The 16,956-nt window shown below is 35.7% G+C and overlaps 1 protein-coding gene across 1 annotated transcript in view; it reads right to left on the bottom strand.

The window, feature by feature from the left end:
• CLIC4 (chloride intracellular channel 4) overlaps positions 1 to 16,956 on the bottom strand; it is an 81,514-nt gene that overhangs the window by 9,979 nt on the left and 54,579 nt on the right. Inside the window, exon 4 of the mRNA XM_021095589.2 lies at positions 10,183 to 10,289. Within this exon, the coding sequence (XP_020951248.1) occupies positions 10,183 to 10,289 (107 nt within the window). The remainder of the gene's footprint in view (positions 1 to 10,182; positions 10,290 to 16,956) is intronic.

The following is a 16,956-nucleotide window of genomic DNA, read 5'->3' as shown; positions in this document are numbered from 1 at the left end:
GGCCAGCAGCTGCAGTTCCAATTTGACCCCTAGCCTGGGAACTTCCATATGCCGCAGGAAATGGCCCTAAAAAGGCTGTGGCCCTGAAAAGCAAAACAAACAACCCCCTCAAATTTCAAACACTTCAATAATCTCTCATTCCTGAATTAAACCCAACTTTGTTGTGGTTCCTTATCTTTTTTCTTATTGCTAGATTGGATATATTTTGTTTTAGAGTTTCACATATACGTTTGAGAGAGACTGGCCCAAAATGTTCTTTCTTTTGATGTTCTTTTGTGTGGTTTGACCTCAGAAAGCAAGTTGGGAAGTATTTCCTCTTTCCCGTTCCCTGGTAGGGTATATGCAAGACTGATGTTATTTTATTCCCAAATGCTTAGAGGAGTCCATCAGTGAAGCTATCTGGATCTGGAGCGTTTTTGTGAAATGGTTTTTAATTATAGATAGAAGACTATTCACATTTTAAATCCCTTCTTGTAACAATTTTGTTGCAAGTACTTTCTGCAAATTTATTCAATAGTATTTTCAAACTTAGGAGCATAAAATTTTTCATAATATTTCCTAAAAATCATTTAAATGTAAGATCTGTAGTAATCCCCTTTTATGCCCAATATTGGTTACTGCTGCCTTCTCTCATTTTTCTTGATTTTTCTTGTAAAGGATATATCAATTTTTATCAGACTTTTCAAAGAACTAACTTTTAGTTTTGCTGATCCTTCATGTTCATTTTGTATTTCACGACATTCTGTTCTTCTGTATTTCCTTCCTTCTACCTTCGTGGGTTTAATTTCCTGATCATTTTCTAACTAAACCCTTGAGATGGATACTTTAAGGTTACCAATTTTTAACCCCCTTTTTTTCCCTAATATTTTTATTTAGACCTATAAATTTCCCTCTATACACAGCTTTAGCAATATCACATAAATTTAAACATGTTGTCTAAATCATCTTATACTTCTCCAACCACAATTTATTAAGAAATGCACTGCTTAATTTCTAAACACATGGAAATTTCCTAATTGTACTTTTGTTACTGATATCTAACCTGTTTTCTTTCTTTTTTCTTTTTTGTTTTTTTTGTCTATTTTAGGGCCACATCCAAGGCATATGGAGGTTCCCAGGCTAGGGCTATAGCTGCCAGCCTACACCACAGCTCACGGCAATGCCTGACCCTTAACTCACTGAGCGAGGCCAGGAATGGAACCCACGTCCTCATGAATACAAGTCAGGTTCGTTAACCAATGAGCCAAAACAGGAACTCCTAACATTTTTCTTTGTAGTCAGGGAAAATATCACGTATGATTTCCTGATTTCCATTTCTTTGCGGGGGGCGGGGGGGGAAGCACACTTGCAGCATAAGGAAGTTCCCAGGCTAGGGGTTGAATTGGAGCTGTGACTACCACCCTATACCACAGCTCATGGCAGCACTAGATCCTTAACCCACTGAGGGAAGCCAGGGATTGAGCCCACATCCTCGTGGATACTAGTAGTGTTCTTAACCTTCTGAGCTACAACAGGAACTCCTCCGTTTCCATTTTTTTTGGAAAATTTTTCAGATTTGCTTTATGGCCCACCTTTACAGGCAATTTTGTGTTCCATGTGCATTTGAAAAATAAATGTATATTCTGCAGTTAGGCACAGTGTCAATGAGATTAAATCTGTTCATTGTGTTATTCCATATTCTCACTGAATTTTCCTTTTTGGCATATTCTAACAGTTTCCAAGGGAGTAAGTTAAACTCTCTCACCAAGACTGTAGGATAGTTTATTTCTCTTTTAGTTCAATCAATTTGGTTCATATATTTTGAGGCTAGTTTTCAGTAATACACATTAACAATTATTTTATCTTCTTGGCAGGTTAATCTTTTGAATCAGTTTGAAACATGCCTCATAATCTCTAGTAATGCTTCTTCCCTCAAAGTCTACCTTGTCCACTATTGGTGTAGCTTTGCCAACTTTCATTGGTTAGTATTTACACTATTTTACTTTCAACTTTCCTGGGTCAATCAGTCTATCTATCTGTGTATTTCATATGTAGGGGTCTGTGTGTGTATATTTCTTCTTACACATAAGCAAAATATTTTCAATCCAGTGAGCAAACTTTTTTTTCTACTTGGAATATCTGAATCATTGACACTTAATGTAATTACAACAAACTTTCATTTAGATGTGCCATCATACATTTTTTTTTATTTGTCCACCTGTTCTGTGTTCTTCTTTCTTGCTTTTAGATCAAGTTTTTAAAAATTCAGTACTCATTTCCCATTCTATTGGTATATTATACATTCTTTTGTATATTTTGTTTCCTTGACTTTTATTAAAGTTTAACTTTTACCACTTCCGGGATAATGCAAGGGACTTAGAACACCCTAACTCCATTGTCTTGCATGCTATTATGGTCCTATGTATTAATTTGACATATTTTTAAATTCCACAAGGCACTGCTTTTTCATATAATATTCATTTATATTTTACAATATATTTATACCACTTTTTGCTTTTCCTTCCTTCCTACATCTCTGGGTGTTCCTCTGAAATCATTTTCCTTCTGCCTGAAAAACTACTATTCATATTTTGTTTAGTGTGAGCTTCCTAAGATGAATGTTCAGGTTTTGTTTGAAAATGTCTATTTTTTTGCCTTCACTATTTAAAATTCATAAATAACAAACTATTAATCATTACATTCTTATGGTACTCTTCAACTAAAAAACTTGGTGAACATATGGTGATTCTCAGGGCAACCACTGCACACAGAAAGGGTAGGTGTCATTCTATTTTATAGATACCGAAATAGAGAAAAGATTTTGTCTCATTCTCAACATCAAAGAAAGGAGATCTGACTTCTTAGAATGTGACCTGTTATGACTACCTGAAACTGTAAGTTGAAGGATGAATTTTAGAGGCTCACAGAAGAGGCAGGAAGAAAAAGCTGACTGGATAGCAGGCATAAGGATCTGGGGCTGTAAATATAAATGTCACATCTTAAGGCGAAAATAAGATATTTGGATGTACTTGCTTTCACTTTTGTAAGGCATTTTGCTGGTTACAGAATTCTAATTCATTTTCTTTTAAACTCTGAAGATCTCATAATGTTAATTTTCTGGATTCCAATGTTTGTGTAAAGGAATCAGTGCTCAGTCTTACTGCTTTTATCTTGAAGGGTTTTCGATTATTCCACATTTAAGATTCTATCTCTGGTATTCAGCAATCTGACTATGACGTATACAGATGTAGTTTTATTTGTCCTCTGTGGGTTTTGTAATGCTTGACTCCATGGTTGTTATCTCTCAGCAGTTTGAAGAATTTCTGGCTATTATCTAACTATAGTTTCAACTCCATATTCTCCTCTTCTTCTTGGATTCTTGTTACACATAAGCCAAACTTTTTTCAGTGTGCCCTATGCACATTACACTCTTTTTTGTGGTGTTTCTTTTTCCTCCTTTTTTTGGTCTCTGTCTCTGTGTACTTCCATGAGATATTTCCTTCTTCGTTTTCTATTTTTTTCTCATTATCTAAGCTGTTAAACTCATCATTGAGTTTATTAATTTCAGATAATACATTTTAAAATTCTAAGAGTTCCCGTCGTCGCTCAGTGGAAACGAATCTGACTAGCATCCATAAGGAGGCAGGTTCGATCCCTGGCTTCCCTCAGTGGGTTAAGGATCTAGTGTTGTGAGCTATGGTGTTGTAGGTCACAGACACAGCTCAGATCCCGAGTTGCTGTGGCTATGGTGTAGGCTGGCAGCTGTAGCTCCGATTTGACCCCTAGCCTGGGAACCTCCATGTGCTATGGGTAGGGCCATTAAAAAAAAAAAAAAAAAATTCTAAACTTCCATTTGATTATTTTTTATTATGTCCAGTTCTCTGCTGAAATTTTTACTTTGTTCTTTTGCTTTTTAATATATACAAGTTATTTTAAAGTATCTGATAACTGAATACCTTGTAGTTTTTAAATGCTTTCATAAAATGTATTAGTTGTGTTCAGTCCTTGAGATGAGCACTTTCTATTACATTAGATTTTTTTTTTTTTTGAAGAACACAGGACTAGTTTTAGATTTTTAAACTCAGGGCTGGTTGATATTAAACTAATATCTACTAAGTCATGAAATTCTTCTTTCAAAGTCTTGTTATTAAATGAATGCATTATTCTTGCTCCCAAAGCATACCATAGGTTCTCCGAAGGTAAATAAAATCTGTGTCTTGTGCTTCTTCTATATATCCCCTAAAATTCATGGCACTTTATCTAAGCACATATTGAACTCTTGGCCAACATCTAGCCTAGACTGAGAAAGGCTAATAATTAAGTATAAAAGTTTTGAATTTCTTTAAACTATAAAGGAAGTTCAAAAGGAAATTAGGTGAAAATAGAGAACAGGCACTTTTAAAGTCAGATAAGTAAGGATATTTGTACTTGACTCATGTCTTTTTGGGAAGCTGAGAGTAAGGCAGGCAGGGCACATTGCTATAGAACATAGCCATTTAAAACATGTAAAGAAGGAGTTGCCGTTGTGTAGAGGAAACAAATCCAACCAGTATTAATAAAGATGCAGGTTTGATCCCTGGCCTTGCTCAGTGGGTCAGGGATCTGGCACTGCTGTGAGCTGTGGTGTAGGTCACAGATGTGACTCGGATCCTGCATTGCTATGGCTGTGGCGTAGACCGGCAGCTGTGGCTCTGGTTCGACCCCTAGCCTGGGAACCTCCATGTGCCGTGAGTGCGGCCCTAAAAAGCAAAAAAATAAAAAATTAAAAAGTAATAATTTTTCACTTAGGTAAATATCAAAGAAATTGGAAAGTGTTATATCAAGTGATAGATAACAAGATTAAGACCAAGAACTTCCTATTTTATTAATAAAAAGTCCCTCTAGCCACAGCCAAGATCAAGCTAATTTATTTCTTAGAGAAAATAGTTAAGAAGCAAGGCAATGGAACCCACTAAAACAAAGTTGAACTGTTAGGGGGGCTCAATTACAACTGGAGAAGTGACAGGAAACCAAGCCATTTAAAGGTAAAAAAATCAAAAATACAAAGGCAGTAAGTATAACCTTTTATTAGTTACATACAAAAAACTATTAATAATGCATACAGTCAACTGAAAAGTAAAATTTATAATAAGAAAATGCAATGTGAGAAATAGCTAGGTTAGTAAGGATTCCAGGACATGATGGAAAACTTTTCATGGTTGCACTTAAAAAGAAAAAGAGGAGAAAGGAGAGACAGGAGAATCTTAGGACTGTAGAAAAACAAACTTTTAAAGATTCCATATGCTTCCTGTCAAAAGCAGTGAATACAGAATAAATACATACTTCAATAAGGACTTGTTCTTTGATCAGATTACAATGAACAGGATCGAGGCCTGTAAGGAAGATTACACTGCCCGAATTCAGGCACTGAAATGATGTCATACTTAAGTGGTATGACAAGTCTGAGCAAGCTTACGAAATCTGACCTGATCTAAATTACTCCTTTTTCCTGAATTAATTCTCAAATGTATCCAGTAGAAAAATAAAAAATCCTAAATATACAAGCTTAGTAACATACAACACTTACGATCCTAGATATAAGGCATGGAGTAAAATTAAAAACATTACAATACTGTTCCATTATATTGGACTTAGCAAAGTAACTGAAGCTGAATTGCTGCACTTGATTAGAATGTTAATGACTTGTCATAGTTAAAAATGTCCTAATCTAAAGAGTGTATTAATGAAAATGAAGAATGCAGAGTTAATTTGATACAATTTTTATGAATCAACATAAGGAATGGACAACAAAACAAAGAAAAACAGGTAACAAGAAGTACTAAAGAGCATCATTTAATAAAGATAAAGTTTTGAAGAGAAACCATGACAAAGGAATTTGAAAATAAAATTTGATAAAGAAAGTATCAACCACTAGAAGGCAGCAGCAGCCATCAGAAAGTAGGGTCTTTGTTTTTTGTTTTTTGTTTAAGTTCCTTGTCTTCTGTAATTAAAAAGTAACACTACTATTCTCTAAAACCCCTGCTGTGGTAATACTGTTATCTCTAAGAAAGTGTTTCAAAAGCTCTCAAAAAAAATTTCCAAGTGTAATAGAGGCTATACAATCAATTTTGCATAAATATGAAAATGAAAAGATTAACACACATACACGCACACAAACTTACTGAAGTGTGAGTAAATGAATTCTTTCACATTAATAGGACTATATACTACTATAACCTTTTGGAGAACAAAACACTTTGACCTATTGGAAATCTAACACAAGGACATTCACTAGCAGCATAAAAACATGAGACAATCTAGATGTCTATCAACAGGGAATAGCTAACTAAAAATCTCTATTATGGAATATCAAGCAGCATTTCTAAAAATTGAGGTAGATCTTTTGATGGAAAGATTTCTACCAAATATGTGAAATCTGACCTGCTCTAACTATACATCTGTAGATAGAGAGATACACACACGTTCACATAAATACATATTTAAATATAGCATAAGGATACATAGTAGCGGCTGGAGGACAGGTTATACAATGTGACTGAGAAAGGGCACTGAAATTTTATTAAATTTATTTCTGCATTATTTTAACTTTTTAAATATGCACTCATTACTATTTATATAATTTGAATGAGTAAACTCAAGGCAGAAAGCATTAAATGTAACAAGTCTATATCTATTGTAGAAAAACAACAAAATTTATAACGAAGAAAAAAATTTGAGCATTTATATGGATAAAAGTAGATTTTAAAGCTACTGCTAGGGTTTTTTGTTTTGTTTTATTTTGTTTTTTTAGGGCTGCACCCATGGCATATGGAAGTTCCCAGGCTAGAGGTTAAATCAGAGCTACAGCTGCTGGCCTACACCACTGCAACAGCAACTCGGGATCCAAGTTGAGTTTGCAACCTACACCACAGCTCACGGCAACGCTGGATCCTTAACCCACTGATCAAACTCACATCCTCATGGATCCTAGTCCAGTTTGTTAACCACTGAGCCACAAAGGGAACTCCAGCTACTGCTAGTTTTAATAAAGGAGTAATCTTATACAAACAATTTTTTATTTTTTTAATTCTTATTTATTTATTTGCTTTTTAGGGTCACACCCTCGGCATAGGGAGGTTCCCAGGCTAGGGGTCCAACTGGAACTACAGCTGCTGGCCTACACCACAGCCACAGCAACATCAGATCCAAGCCACGTCTATGACCTATACCACAGCCCATGGCAATGCGGGATCCTTAACCCAATGAGTGAAGTTAGGGATCCAACCGCAACCTCATGGTTCCTAGCTGGATTTGTCTCCACTGCATCACAAAGGGAACTCCTACAAATAATTTTTTCAAGGCCAGGTAACATACCAGTGGAAAACAGGGAGAGGTAATGAGTATTTAAAGAAGATTAAATACTCAAAGCAGTTTCATTGCTACAACATAAACAACCATCCTCTGACTCTAACACTTTCCCAGACAGGTAGAGAGGGCTAGAGAGAGGGAGGCAAGTAGGGAGGCAGAATAAATACTGAATAAAAAGGAACTAATCAGAACCTAAAGATTCCTTGCTTTCTTTTAAAAATAGGAATTTGAACATTATGATATGTGCCTTAGAGCATATAATGGCAGCAGATTTCATCACTGCTAAATTCACTGATCTCTTAAGAATATTAAAAGACTAATAAGTTATCTATTAGTTACATTTGGGAACTTAATAAATTATATAGATTAATGAAATCACAACTGAAAAAAAAACTTGAACAAGATCTGGGAGAGGTTATACCTAATCTATCCCCATAAAAGGAATTACCCATTAATTTCTCTTTTCATGCTTCAAATGAAAACAAACTGGTACTCCCAATCACCTTGGACATGTTAACAAAAGGATTACATATTTTATGTCAGTGTTTCCTTTTTTTTATTCTTTAAATCTTATTTGTTTACTCTGTACCCTAATCTAACTAAGCATTGCCCTTCTGTTTCACTTTCACCAGCCAACGCTGTAGCATCTAGGCATCTAATCCCTTACTTAGAATTAGGCCTTTAAAGGTCTTTGAATTGTCCAAGCATATTAGACTTTGTAAAATATTTAACAGGTTGGTAAAACTAATCAAAGGCTGATTTACCACGTAAAATGACAAATCCATCTATACGTAAGCTGTTTATTGTTTGAGAGAATAAGGAGGTGGATAAACTAAGGCTTATTATTTATGGCATTTAATTGCACTAAACAGATTCTACAACAAATATACATAAGGGAGACCCATTAAGTGCCAAAGTGATTTGGAATACTATTTTCTAAAGTCTCAAGGCATGTAAATCAATTATAATAGAAAAAATTAAAATCTTAAAATTTTTTAAAAATCTCAAGGCAGTGACAGGCCACTGTGGGGGGAAGTTGCTTGGCAACTGGAATTCTTATTTACAAATAGGTAATTTAATATAAAGCCTATGTAATCCATTATGTTGTTTGTTCTTATTGGTTACAGCATTCTAAGGATAGTAAGTGTAGGTGGCTACTTAAGACAGTAGCAAACTGATAGGAAAAAAACAGAATACAAATTATACTTAAATGAGTCACCTTCTCCTCTCTTCCCCCACTTCATCCTATTCCTCGAAGAAATTTGTGTGTTTTTTTAAAAGCAAACACATATTATTTCCCTCTCCTCCCTACCAAGTGGCAAAAGCAATTCAACCATAGTTTCCAAGAGACACACATATTATGACTTTAACTAAGAGAGTTCAAAGAACACCACAGCAACAGTATCTGGGTGTAAAAAGAAGTCACCTCCATGAAGGAGGGAAGTACTGCAGAGATAGTGTCTGAGGATAGGAGGGGCTCCAATGTAAATGTTTTTTTACTGAGTGTATAAAATGCTCAGACAGAAACATTACTAAGAAAAAAAAAAAAAAAAACCCAATTACTAAGGAAAATTGCTCCTAAATCAAAGCAGCTACTGAAACACATTCAAAAGACGTAAGACAGGCCTCGGCACTAAGGTTCTTTCCCTTTTTCCCTTCACTATAGAAAAACTATTTCATGCAGTAAATATCATTCCAGAATCCACTGAAATTCAATACTAAATTACAAAGTGCTGCAATTTTAAATAATAATAAAAAATAAAAGCCTGGATAGCTTAGAAATCTTCCCACTGAAGTGAAATAAAGAAATCCGAAAATGTTTCAGTTTTGCAAAAGATGTTTACTCCTGCTTAACCAGCACTGATAGTTCCCCCCCTTCGGTATTCTTGTTCATCATTTGCTGCCATAAACTCTACCCGAAAGAACTCCACCCAAGCTACCAAACAGTTTAAAACTATGATGGGTTGATATGATGGGTTAAAGCGTCTTTAGGAGTTGGATCTTTGGTTATTATTATTATTTTAGTTAAAAATTAATGCTCTCTCTATAGGTTTCCCCAGAAAGAACAATGCTTAATACTCCAAAGAAAAGAAAAGGGGAAATGACTGAATGATGTAGTTAAGACAGGGTTCATTAAATGGGATCTCTTTCAAAGAGGCTTCTTTTTACGTAAGTTTGGCAAATGAAATAATAAGATAGTGTCCTTTACTAAATAAAAGAAGGAAGTCGCATCTGTACTACCTAAATAATTCTCACCATGAAAATATGACCTGAAACTAACATCCTAGTTTTAAAATACAGAGAAATTTGGAAGGCTGGTGAATCTAAATACTTTCTTAGAGCAACTCCAAAAATTGCTCATAAGGGCATTTAGCACAAAAATCTACCCAGCTGATTTTAGTTGCTGGCACTCAACAATAAACAAAAAAAGACTTAGTAACAGCTTAAATTAAGCTTTATCAATCAATCTATTCCAAACCACCACAATCACTCCATCCACTGTCTCTGAGGCACTGTTAATTTTTGGTATAGCTCCCTCCACGGTAACTTCTCAGAGGAATATGAGAACAAATTCACTCAATAAACATAACACACTCACTATATGTGAGGCACAGTCTCACTAGCAAGAGACATAGAAAAAAACCAATTAAGAACTTACCCTGGTTTATCACCAATCTCTGACCAACTGTGAATGTTGGTTTTTAATACTTAACGGGAATGTATGGACTCCAAAGTATTCATTTATAATCACTGTCATAATAGGATTTTTTGGGTCTTTATTTTTGTTTTGTCTTTGGGGTTGTTTTGGGGGGGAAGGGGGGAGTTCTACAGTGCTAATTCAATCAGTCTTTTTACCTTCATTAGCCTCCGGCCTTGAGTTCTTGATATATGCAGAGAATTTGGCAAAGATGTCCATTCCAGCAGTATTTGACTCTGGGTGTTTTGGTGAAAGCTTTAAGTACCTAAAAGAAAAATGCAATTAACAGATTACAGCTCCTCCAAAGATATAAATTCTCTCAATCAAACCACTGTGCTAGCAGTTACTAGACATCTTTTAACAGTTATTATTCTAAGAAACAACAGCATCTATTTTCTACAATGTTTTTAAGATATGTTTTTTCCTTAGCAAACAATGTTCTGCACAGTGTTTTTGTTCACATATTAATATTCTTGGCAACCAAAGGCCATCTGACTCTACCCCCTCTTTATAAATCAGAATGCTGGGAAAATAGTTTACTGGTTCAGATATTTGTGCCAAGCCAATAAACTCTTACAAGAACTCTACTTTAAGAAGAACTTCCTGTGATGATGGAAATATCATATATCTGAACTGTCTAATATGGTAGCCATTAATGACTATGGCTATCTAATATGAATTTAAATTAATCATGATGAAGTTAAAAATTCACTTCCCCAGTTGCACTAGCCACATTTCAACTGTAGAGTTTTCTCAAAATAGGAATGCCAACTAGACAGATCTTTGGTATGCCAGGCACTAAGCCAGCCCGGTACCACAGAACCTTGACAGTAGGAAGAGAGTCTAGGCTGGCCAAGCATCTTGATCATTCACAGTAGGTTAAGGACAAAAACAGGAGGCCAATCATTCACTTCAATCCTACACTCCAGATTTTCCAAAACCTCCCATATATTAAATATTGTAAGGGTGATACTGAGCAACAGAAAAGCAAGATGTCAGGAATTTTGCTAATATGTGCTCTGCTGTGTTGTTACAAAGTCTTTCTACTTTGAGGAGAGGCAGTCATATCACAGCTTTTTTAAATACATACAAAGATGTATTTTATATACTTAAATTTCAAACACACATACTCATTGTTTATTTCTTCCTCAACTGGAAAATTTATGTGAAAAAGCCCAATTCTTTACTTTTCCTTTCAGCAGAGCTTATATCAGCTCCAGGGAGGCAGGTCTACAGGAATTCAGACCCTCAGCACCTTTTTGAGGAAGACTGATCAGCTCAAAGGTCCTGCAAAATTTCCATGGAAAATGGGCTTGGGGACATGTTACAATGAACTAGTTATTTAGATTGAGTCATTTTAAGATGCTGTCTTGCCACTTTAAATTAATAAAATAAAAGTGAAGTATTTTGAGAAAAAATTTAGTTCAGTTGCAAGCTATAGTTTCAGGTGAGTTTTTTATATTCATACGTTTTATGTACTCCATTTTAAATTCAAGAAAAGATACATCAGGGGCTGGGTTGTTGGCTAGTGAAAAGAGTTCATCCATAAAGTTTATCCTAAGGCTTATGAGGAAGCAAAGTGGCAAGTGAACACTCGCTTGAGAAACACGCCCTAAGGTGACAGAGGCTTCCCCAAAGTAAGAGGATGGGGGGGGGGGGTGCTTAGCTCAAGAGATGAATCTTCGTGGAGTATAAAACAAGACAAAGAAAAGCAAACAACACACTAATTGAATATGCAGTGCTACCCAAAGGGTAAAAGTTTAAACTGAGCACTATAATAAGTTAGCAAATATCAAGGCAATGCTTTGAAACCAAGAACTATAGGTCTGTGAAATGCAAAGGTTTCTCATGCTTTCAAAACTGAAAATATTTCTACTTTCAGCTACAGAATCTGAGATGAAATCTGAAATGCTGGATGTTGACATGACAGGCCAATTCTCAAATATTCCTGACCCAGCAATATTTTATATTGGGAAGGGGAGGACCCAGGAAGAGAACAAACTCCCAGGAGCTGGAAATGCAATAGGGTATATAGCAGGAGGTAGGCTCTGAATTTTCTTCTGACCACGAAAATAAATGTTTTTAAAAAAGAAAAGGAAATATATATCTTCTACTATACTGGTAATATCTACTGAATACTTATATAATATGTATTTTTTCCTAACTATAGAAAACCTTATCTTCTCCCTCCCTCTTGCTCTCTTTTCCTGCCTGAGCTGAAACAGTTAACTCGCGCTTCAACATCCCTGAATTTCCCTTGACTATAAAAACAACCAGCCTCTAGTTTAAATGTTTCCACCACTTACAATACAGTACCTCCATTCACTCACTCCAAACAAAAAATAGTGCAAGGAACAAAAGTGCCTCTTCAATACATCTACGACTCCCTCTAGCCAAGTTTCCAAATTTACTCTTCGTTTCCCCAACCAATAATTAGCATTACCTACTTTTTCTAATGAAGTAAACATAATTTTCAAAATAACTTACAGGAAGGTAGACTTGAATTACAGGTCATTTATATACCCACTATTCATACATATATTCATTTACTCTAATTATTGAGTACCAATTGTGTGTCAGGAATTGAACTAAGTGCTAAGCTTGCAAAGATGAACACATAGAAGCATAGTTACTAGAGATCTATTTTAATGAACAGGTAAAAATGAAGGACTTGCAATCAGCAGATCCTTTATTCATATGGAAATAGATCCTATTACAATTCTTGAACACACACACACACACATACTGTTCTCTAAAGCAGGTTAAACATGCCCTACTCTTCTCCAGGACAAACAATTAAATTTGTACTATTAATTTAATGGATTTAATACTACAGTTACAAGAGACCACTCAATCTTTCATTTTGCCTAAAAGAAAGTTATATTCTAGAAAGCTTACATAACTTGGTCCCCAAATCACAGGACTGGTTAAAAAGTATCATCAAACTAAAACTTAAGATCTCTCGTCCTAAGAGTGCAGTGTTGTTTTTGTTTTTGTTTTATTACAGATCAGATTCTAAAAGATAAATCAAATGCTAAAACAGTAGGTCCAAAATCAGTTGTCAACTTTTTTTGCATTCCCCCCAACACTGGATTTTAATAATACATTCCTTATTGTTAGTTTTAGCAAACTGCTTGATAAAGCAACACTTTTCAATTATTATGAGCATTCATTTTAATATTTAACAAAAGGAAGGTAAATAATGAATAAAAGGCTCTGTGTCAACAATAAAATAGACATGCACACCCCGAGTATTTAGACTCAAATCAGTCTTTTATTACATTCTGTATCATATTGCAGACTATGATTAATGGTAGACTAGCTAAGAATATTTCCATCCTTTAGAAAAGACCCCAGACATTTTCTCCTTTCTTGCGTTAACATAAGAATAAAGGGTACTTATAGAGTCTATTAAAATATCCCTGTAAATTCAACTTTCATGGTCTATATTTCTCTTTTTTTAAAAAAGGCTTAATTACAGTTTATAGAGCTCTTCTTCAAAATCACCTAGCTTCCTCTATCCTTCTATCCCTTTATCAGTAAGTTAGCCAAATATACAGGCCTGCTTCAGTTAAAAATCCAATTTTCAAGTTTTTTGAAAGCTTTTTTGGGGGCAAAGTTGCTCCTTCATTCAAGCAAAGGGAACTAAAAAAAAAAATAACCCCAGAAGAGAAGATAAAGTTTCCTCTTTAGAACCTATAGTTAGTTACCTAAACCAGCAAAAGTTCTTTGATTTCAACTTTTGCCTTTAAACAATTATAGAATAGACAGTTGCCTGTATTTATATTAGTTGTGATTAAATCAGAAATGCTCACATTAAAAAACCCTTGGAAATGCTCACATAAAAAACCCTCTGTTCTCAGTATTATCAAATGCCAAAAACAGGGTAGTAGAAATGCTAGATTCTAGTCCACCAGCTTGTACAGTTATTCTGCCTTTTCTCTTCATCCTATCTGGAAACAAAAAGGCTTACACTCAGTGAGAGGAGGATCAGCAATAGCTAAGGAGCTGAAGGCCTCCTTATCCTACAGAGAAAAGGCAGATAGTCTCTGACTGCCCTGGAAAAAGAAGGCACGTGGTGGCCCTAAAAACACTGCTTCCTCACCCTCATCCTTCAGATGCAGTTCTGCATGAGAGAAAGTATGCTGTTTGATCAGCATTTCACATTACAGAGCCCACTAAGGACAAGGCACTCCCAATCCAAACATGCTTATATAAATAAAAACTCATCAGAATTTAAATCTCACCTACTTTTTAAAAAGGGTTCATTAAATTCACCTGGACAGCCACCTTTAGTACCACTTGGTTATCACAGTAAAACAAACCACCTTTGCTTCCTCTCCTAGCCTTCCGCTAAGCTTGAGCTAGCCTTCAATTTTGTGCTAAAACACAATCCCAATTAAAGACTCACATTTCACCTTTTCTAAAAGTCAAACTCGACTGAATGAGATATAGAAGGAAAAAAATAGAGGAAATATAGGTTTTTGAAATCATCTAGAGCTGACTTTGACAGTAAGTATGTCAGCTCTGCCACCATTAACTGTGAAACCTTAGACAAATTATTTGGACTACTCATCTTCAGTTTTGTAATAGTCTTGGAGAGGATTGAGATAATCCACAAAATAATCCACAATGCACAGTGCATGGCACATAATTAGCACGTGAACATTAGTAACAGCCTGAAGCATTAGAAACACCAAAAATACTCCCTTCTAAACAAAGTAAAATTTCAAACCTTTATTTAGAAACTCTTCAGAATATAAACTTCAACATAAAAACAAGGAAAATGCCTACCTTATATAGCACAGGGAACTATATCCAATCTCTTATGATAGAACATGATAGAACATAATATGAGAAAAATGTATATGTACGTATATGACATGTATATTTATGACATGTATATATGTATGTGTGTATGCAGGACATGTATATATGTATGTATGTATATACATATATAGATGACTGGGTCACTTTGCGGTACAGCAGAAATTGACACAACATTGTAAATCAACCATACTCTGGAGTTACCATTGTGGCTCAGAGAGTTAAGAACCTAACATAGGGTCTGTGAGGATGCAGGCTCGATCCCTGGCCTCACTCACTGGGTTAAGGATCTAGCACTGCTGCAAGCTGTGGTGTAGGTCACAGATGTGGCTTGGATCCTGCCTTGCTGTGGCTGTGGTATGTATAGGCCTGCAGCTACAGCTCCGATTCACCCCTAGCCTGGGAACTTCCATATGCCGTGGGTGCAGCCCTAAAAAAAGCAAAAAAATATTAACCATAGAGAGAATTTAACAGATAATGAACTTTTTTTTCTTTTCTCTTTAGGGCCACACCTGTGACATATGGAAGTTCCCTGGCTAGAGATCAAATCAGACCTGCAGCTGCCAGCCTATGCCACAGCCACAGTCACGCCAAATCTGAGATACATCTGAGACCTACATCACAGGCCGGATCTTTAACCCACTAAGCAAGGCCAGGGATCAAACCTGCATCCTCATGGACACTAGTCAGGTTCTTAAATCACTGAGCCACAATGGAAACTCCATGAACTCTTTATAAACAGAAAGATCTCCAAGTTTTAAATTAAATTCTTTAAACTGAAAGAAAAGACCATCTCTGGTTAGAATATCGTTATGAATATGCCAAACTGAAATGAAGCTGAATTTTTCTTTTTTTCTTTTTCTTTTCTTCTTCTTTTTTTTTTTTTGCTTTTTAGGGCCGCATCTGCGGCATATGGAGGTTTTCAGGCTAGGGGTATAATCAGAGCTGCAGCTGCCGGCCACAGCCACAGTAACTCCAGATCCAAGCCACGTCTGCAACCTACACCACAGCTCACGGCAATGCTGGATCCTTAACCCACTAAGTGAGCCAGGGATCGAACCCGCAACCTCATGGTTCCTAGTCAGATTCGTTACCGCTGCGCCGCAACAAGAATTCCAATTATCTATATATAAAAAGCAAAGTGAAAATATTTTCAATGTTCACTTCAAAAATCTATAACGTCTTACAATGTACTGGATGCCAAAAAAATAGAATATTTTGACATTAATGCTATATTTCTCTTAATGTTTATTCCATCTGAGAAAAATAACAGGGAAGAATAATTTTTTTCCTTTTTTTTTTTTTTTTTTTTTGCCTTTTAGGGCCGCACTCAAGGCATATGGAGGTTTCCAGGCTAGAGGTCGAATCAGAGCTACAGCTGCCTGCCACAGCCATAGCCACAGCCACACAGGATCCGAGCTGCATCTGAGACCTACACCACAGCTCACAGCAATGCTGGATCCTTAACCCACTGATCGAAGCCAGGGATCGAACCCGCATCCTCATATATACTGTAGGATTTGTTTCTGATGCACCACAACGGGAACTCCCTAATAAAAATTTTTTGTTGTCATTCTTATTGCTGCTATTGTTAAAGAAGGCAGCTAGAACAGAATATAAGAAAATGCCCATTTTACTGAAATGGTATATGTTATCAGCACACTGATTTCAAAAATGTAAATATCTTTGGGAGAATTACACAATTAACGTTGCAGACAATGCTGAAACATAGAGTTTCCTTCATAGAGAATGAATGTCACTCAAACTGTTTCTCTACAATTCAACACTAATACAATGATCTACATTTATGAGAGGAAGACCACCTTCATTAGTGTCTGAGAATAAGCTGGCAAATACAGAACTTTCCTTGGAGCTGAAAGGTTTCAAAAAGTGTAAATATACATATATAAATAAAGAATAAAAAGAGATCCAATAGGTTCTATGATGCAACAATCTCTCAAAAGTTATCTCTAAGCTGAATGCATGTTTGTAATAGTTCCTTACTGAAGTGTATAAAGCTTCAATTTTTACTTTATAAGGATCTCCAGGGGTTTTTTTAAGAAAAAAATTTTTTTGGCCACACCTCAGGCATGCAGAAGCTCCTG

This window comes from Sus scrofa, chromosome 6 (genome assembly GCF_054392235.1).
Source record: "Sus scrofa isolate SSC_HxYL_T2T_F1_AM1 chromosome 6, Sscrofa_HxYL_maternal_Yorkshire_Landrace_v2.0, whole genome shotgun sequence".
Classification (NCBI taxonomy): domain Eukaryota; kingdom Metazoa; phylum Chordata; class Mammalia; order Artiodactyla; family Suidae; genus Sus; species Sus scrofa.
This window is presented reverse-complemented; position numbering and strand designations above follow the sequence as displayed.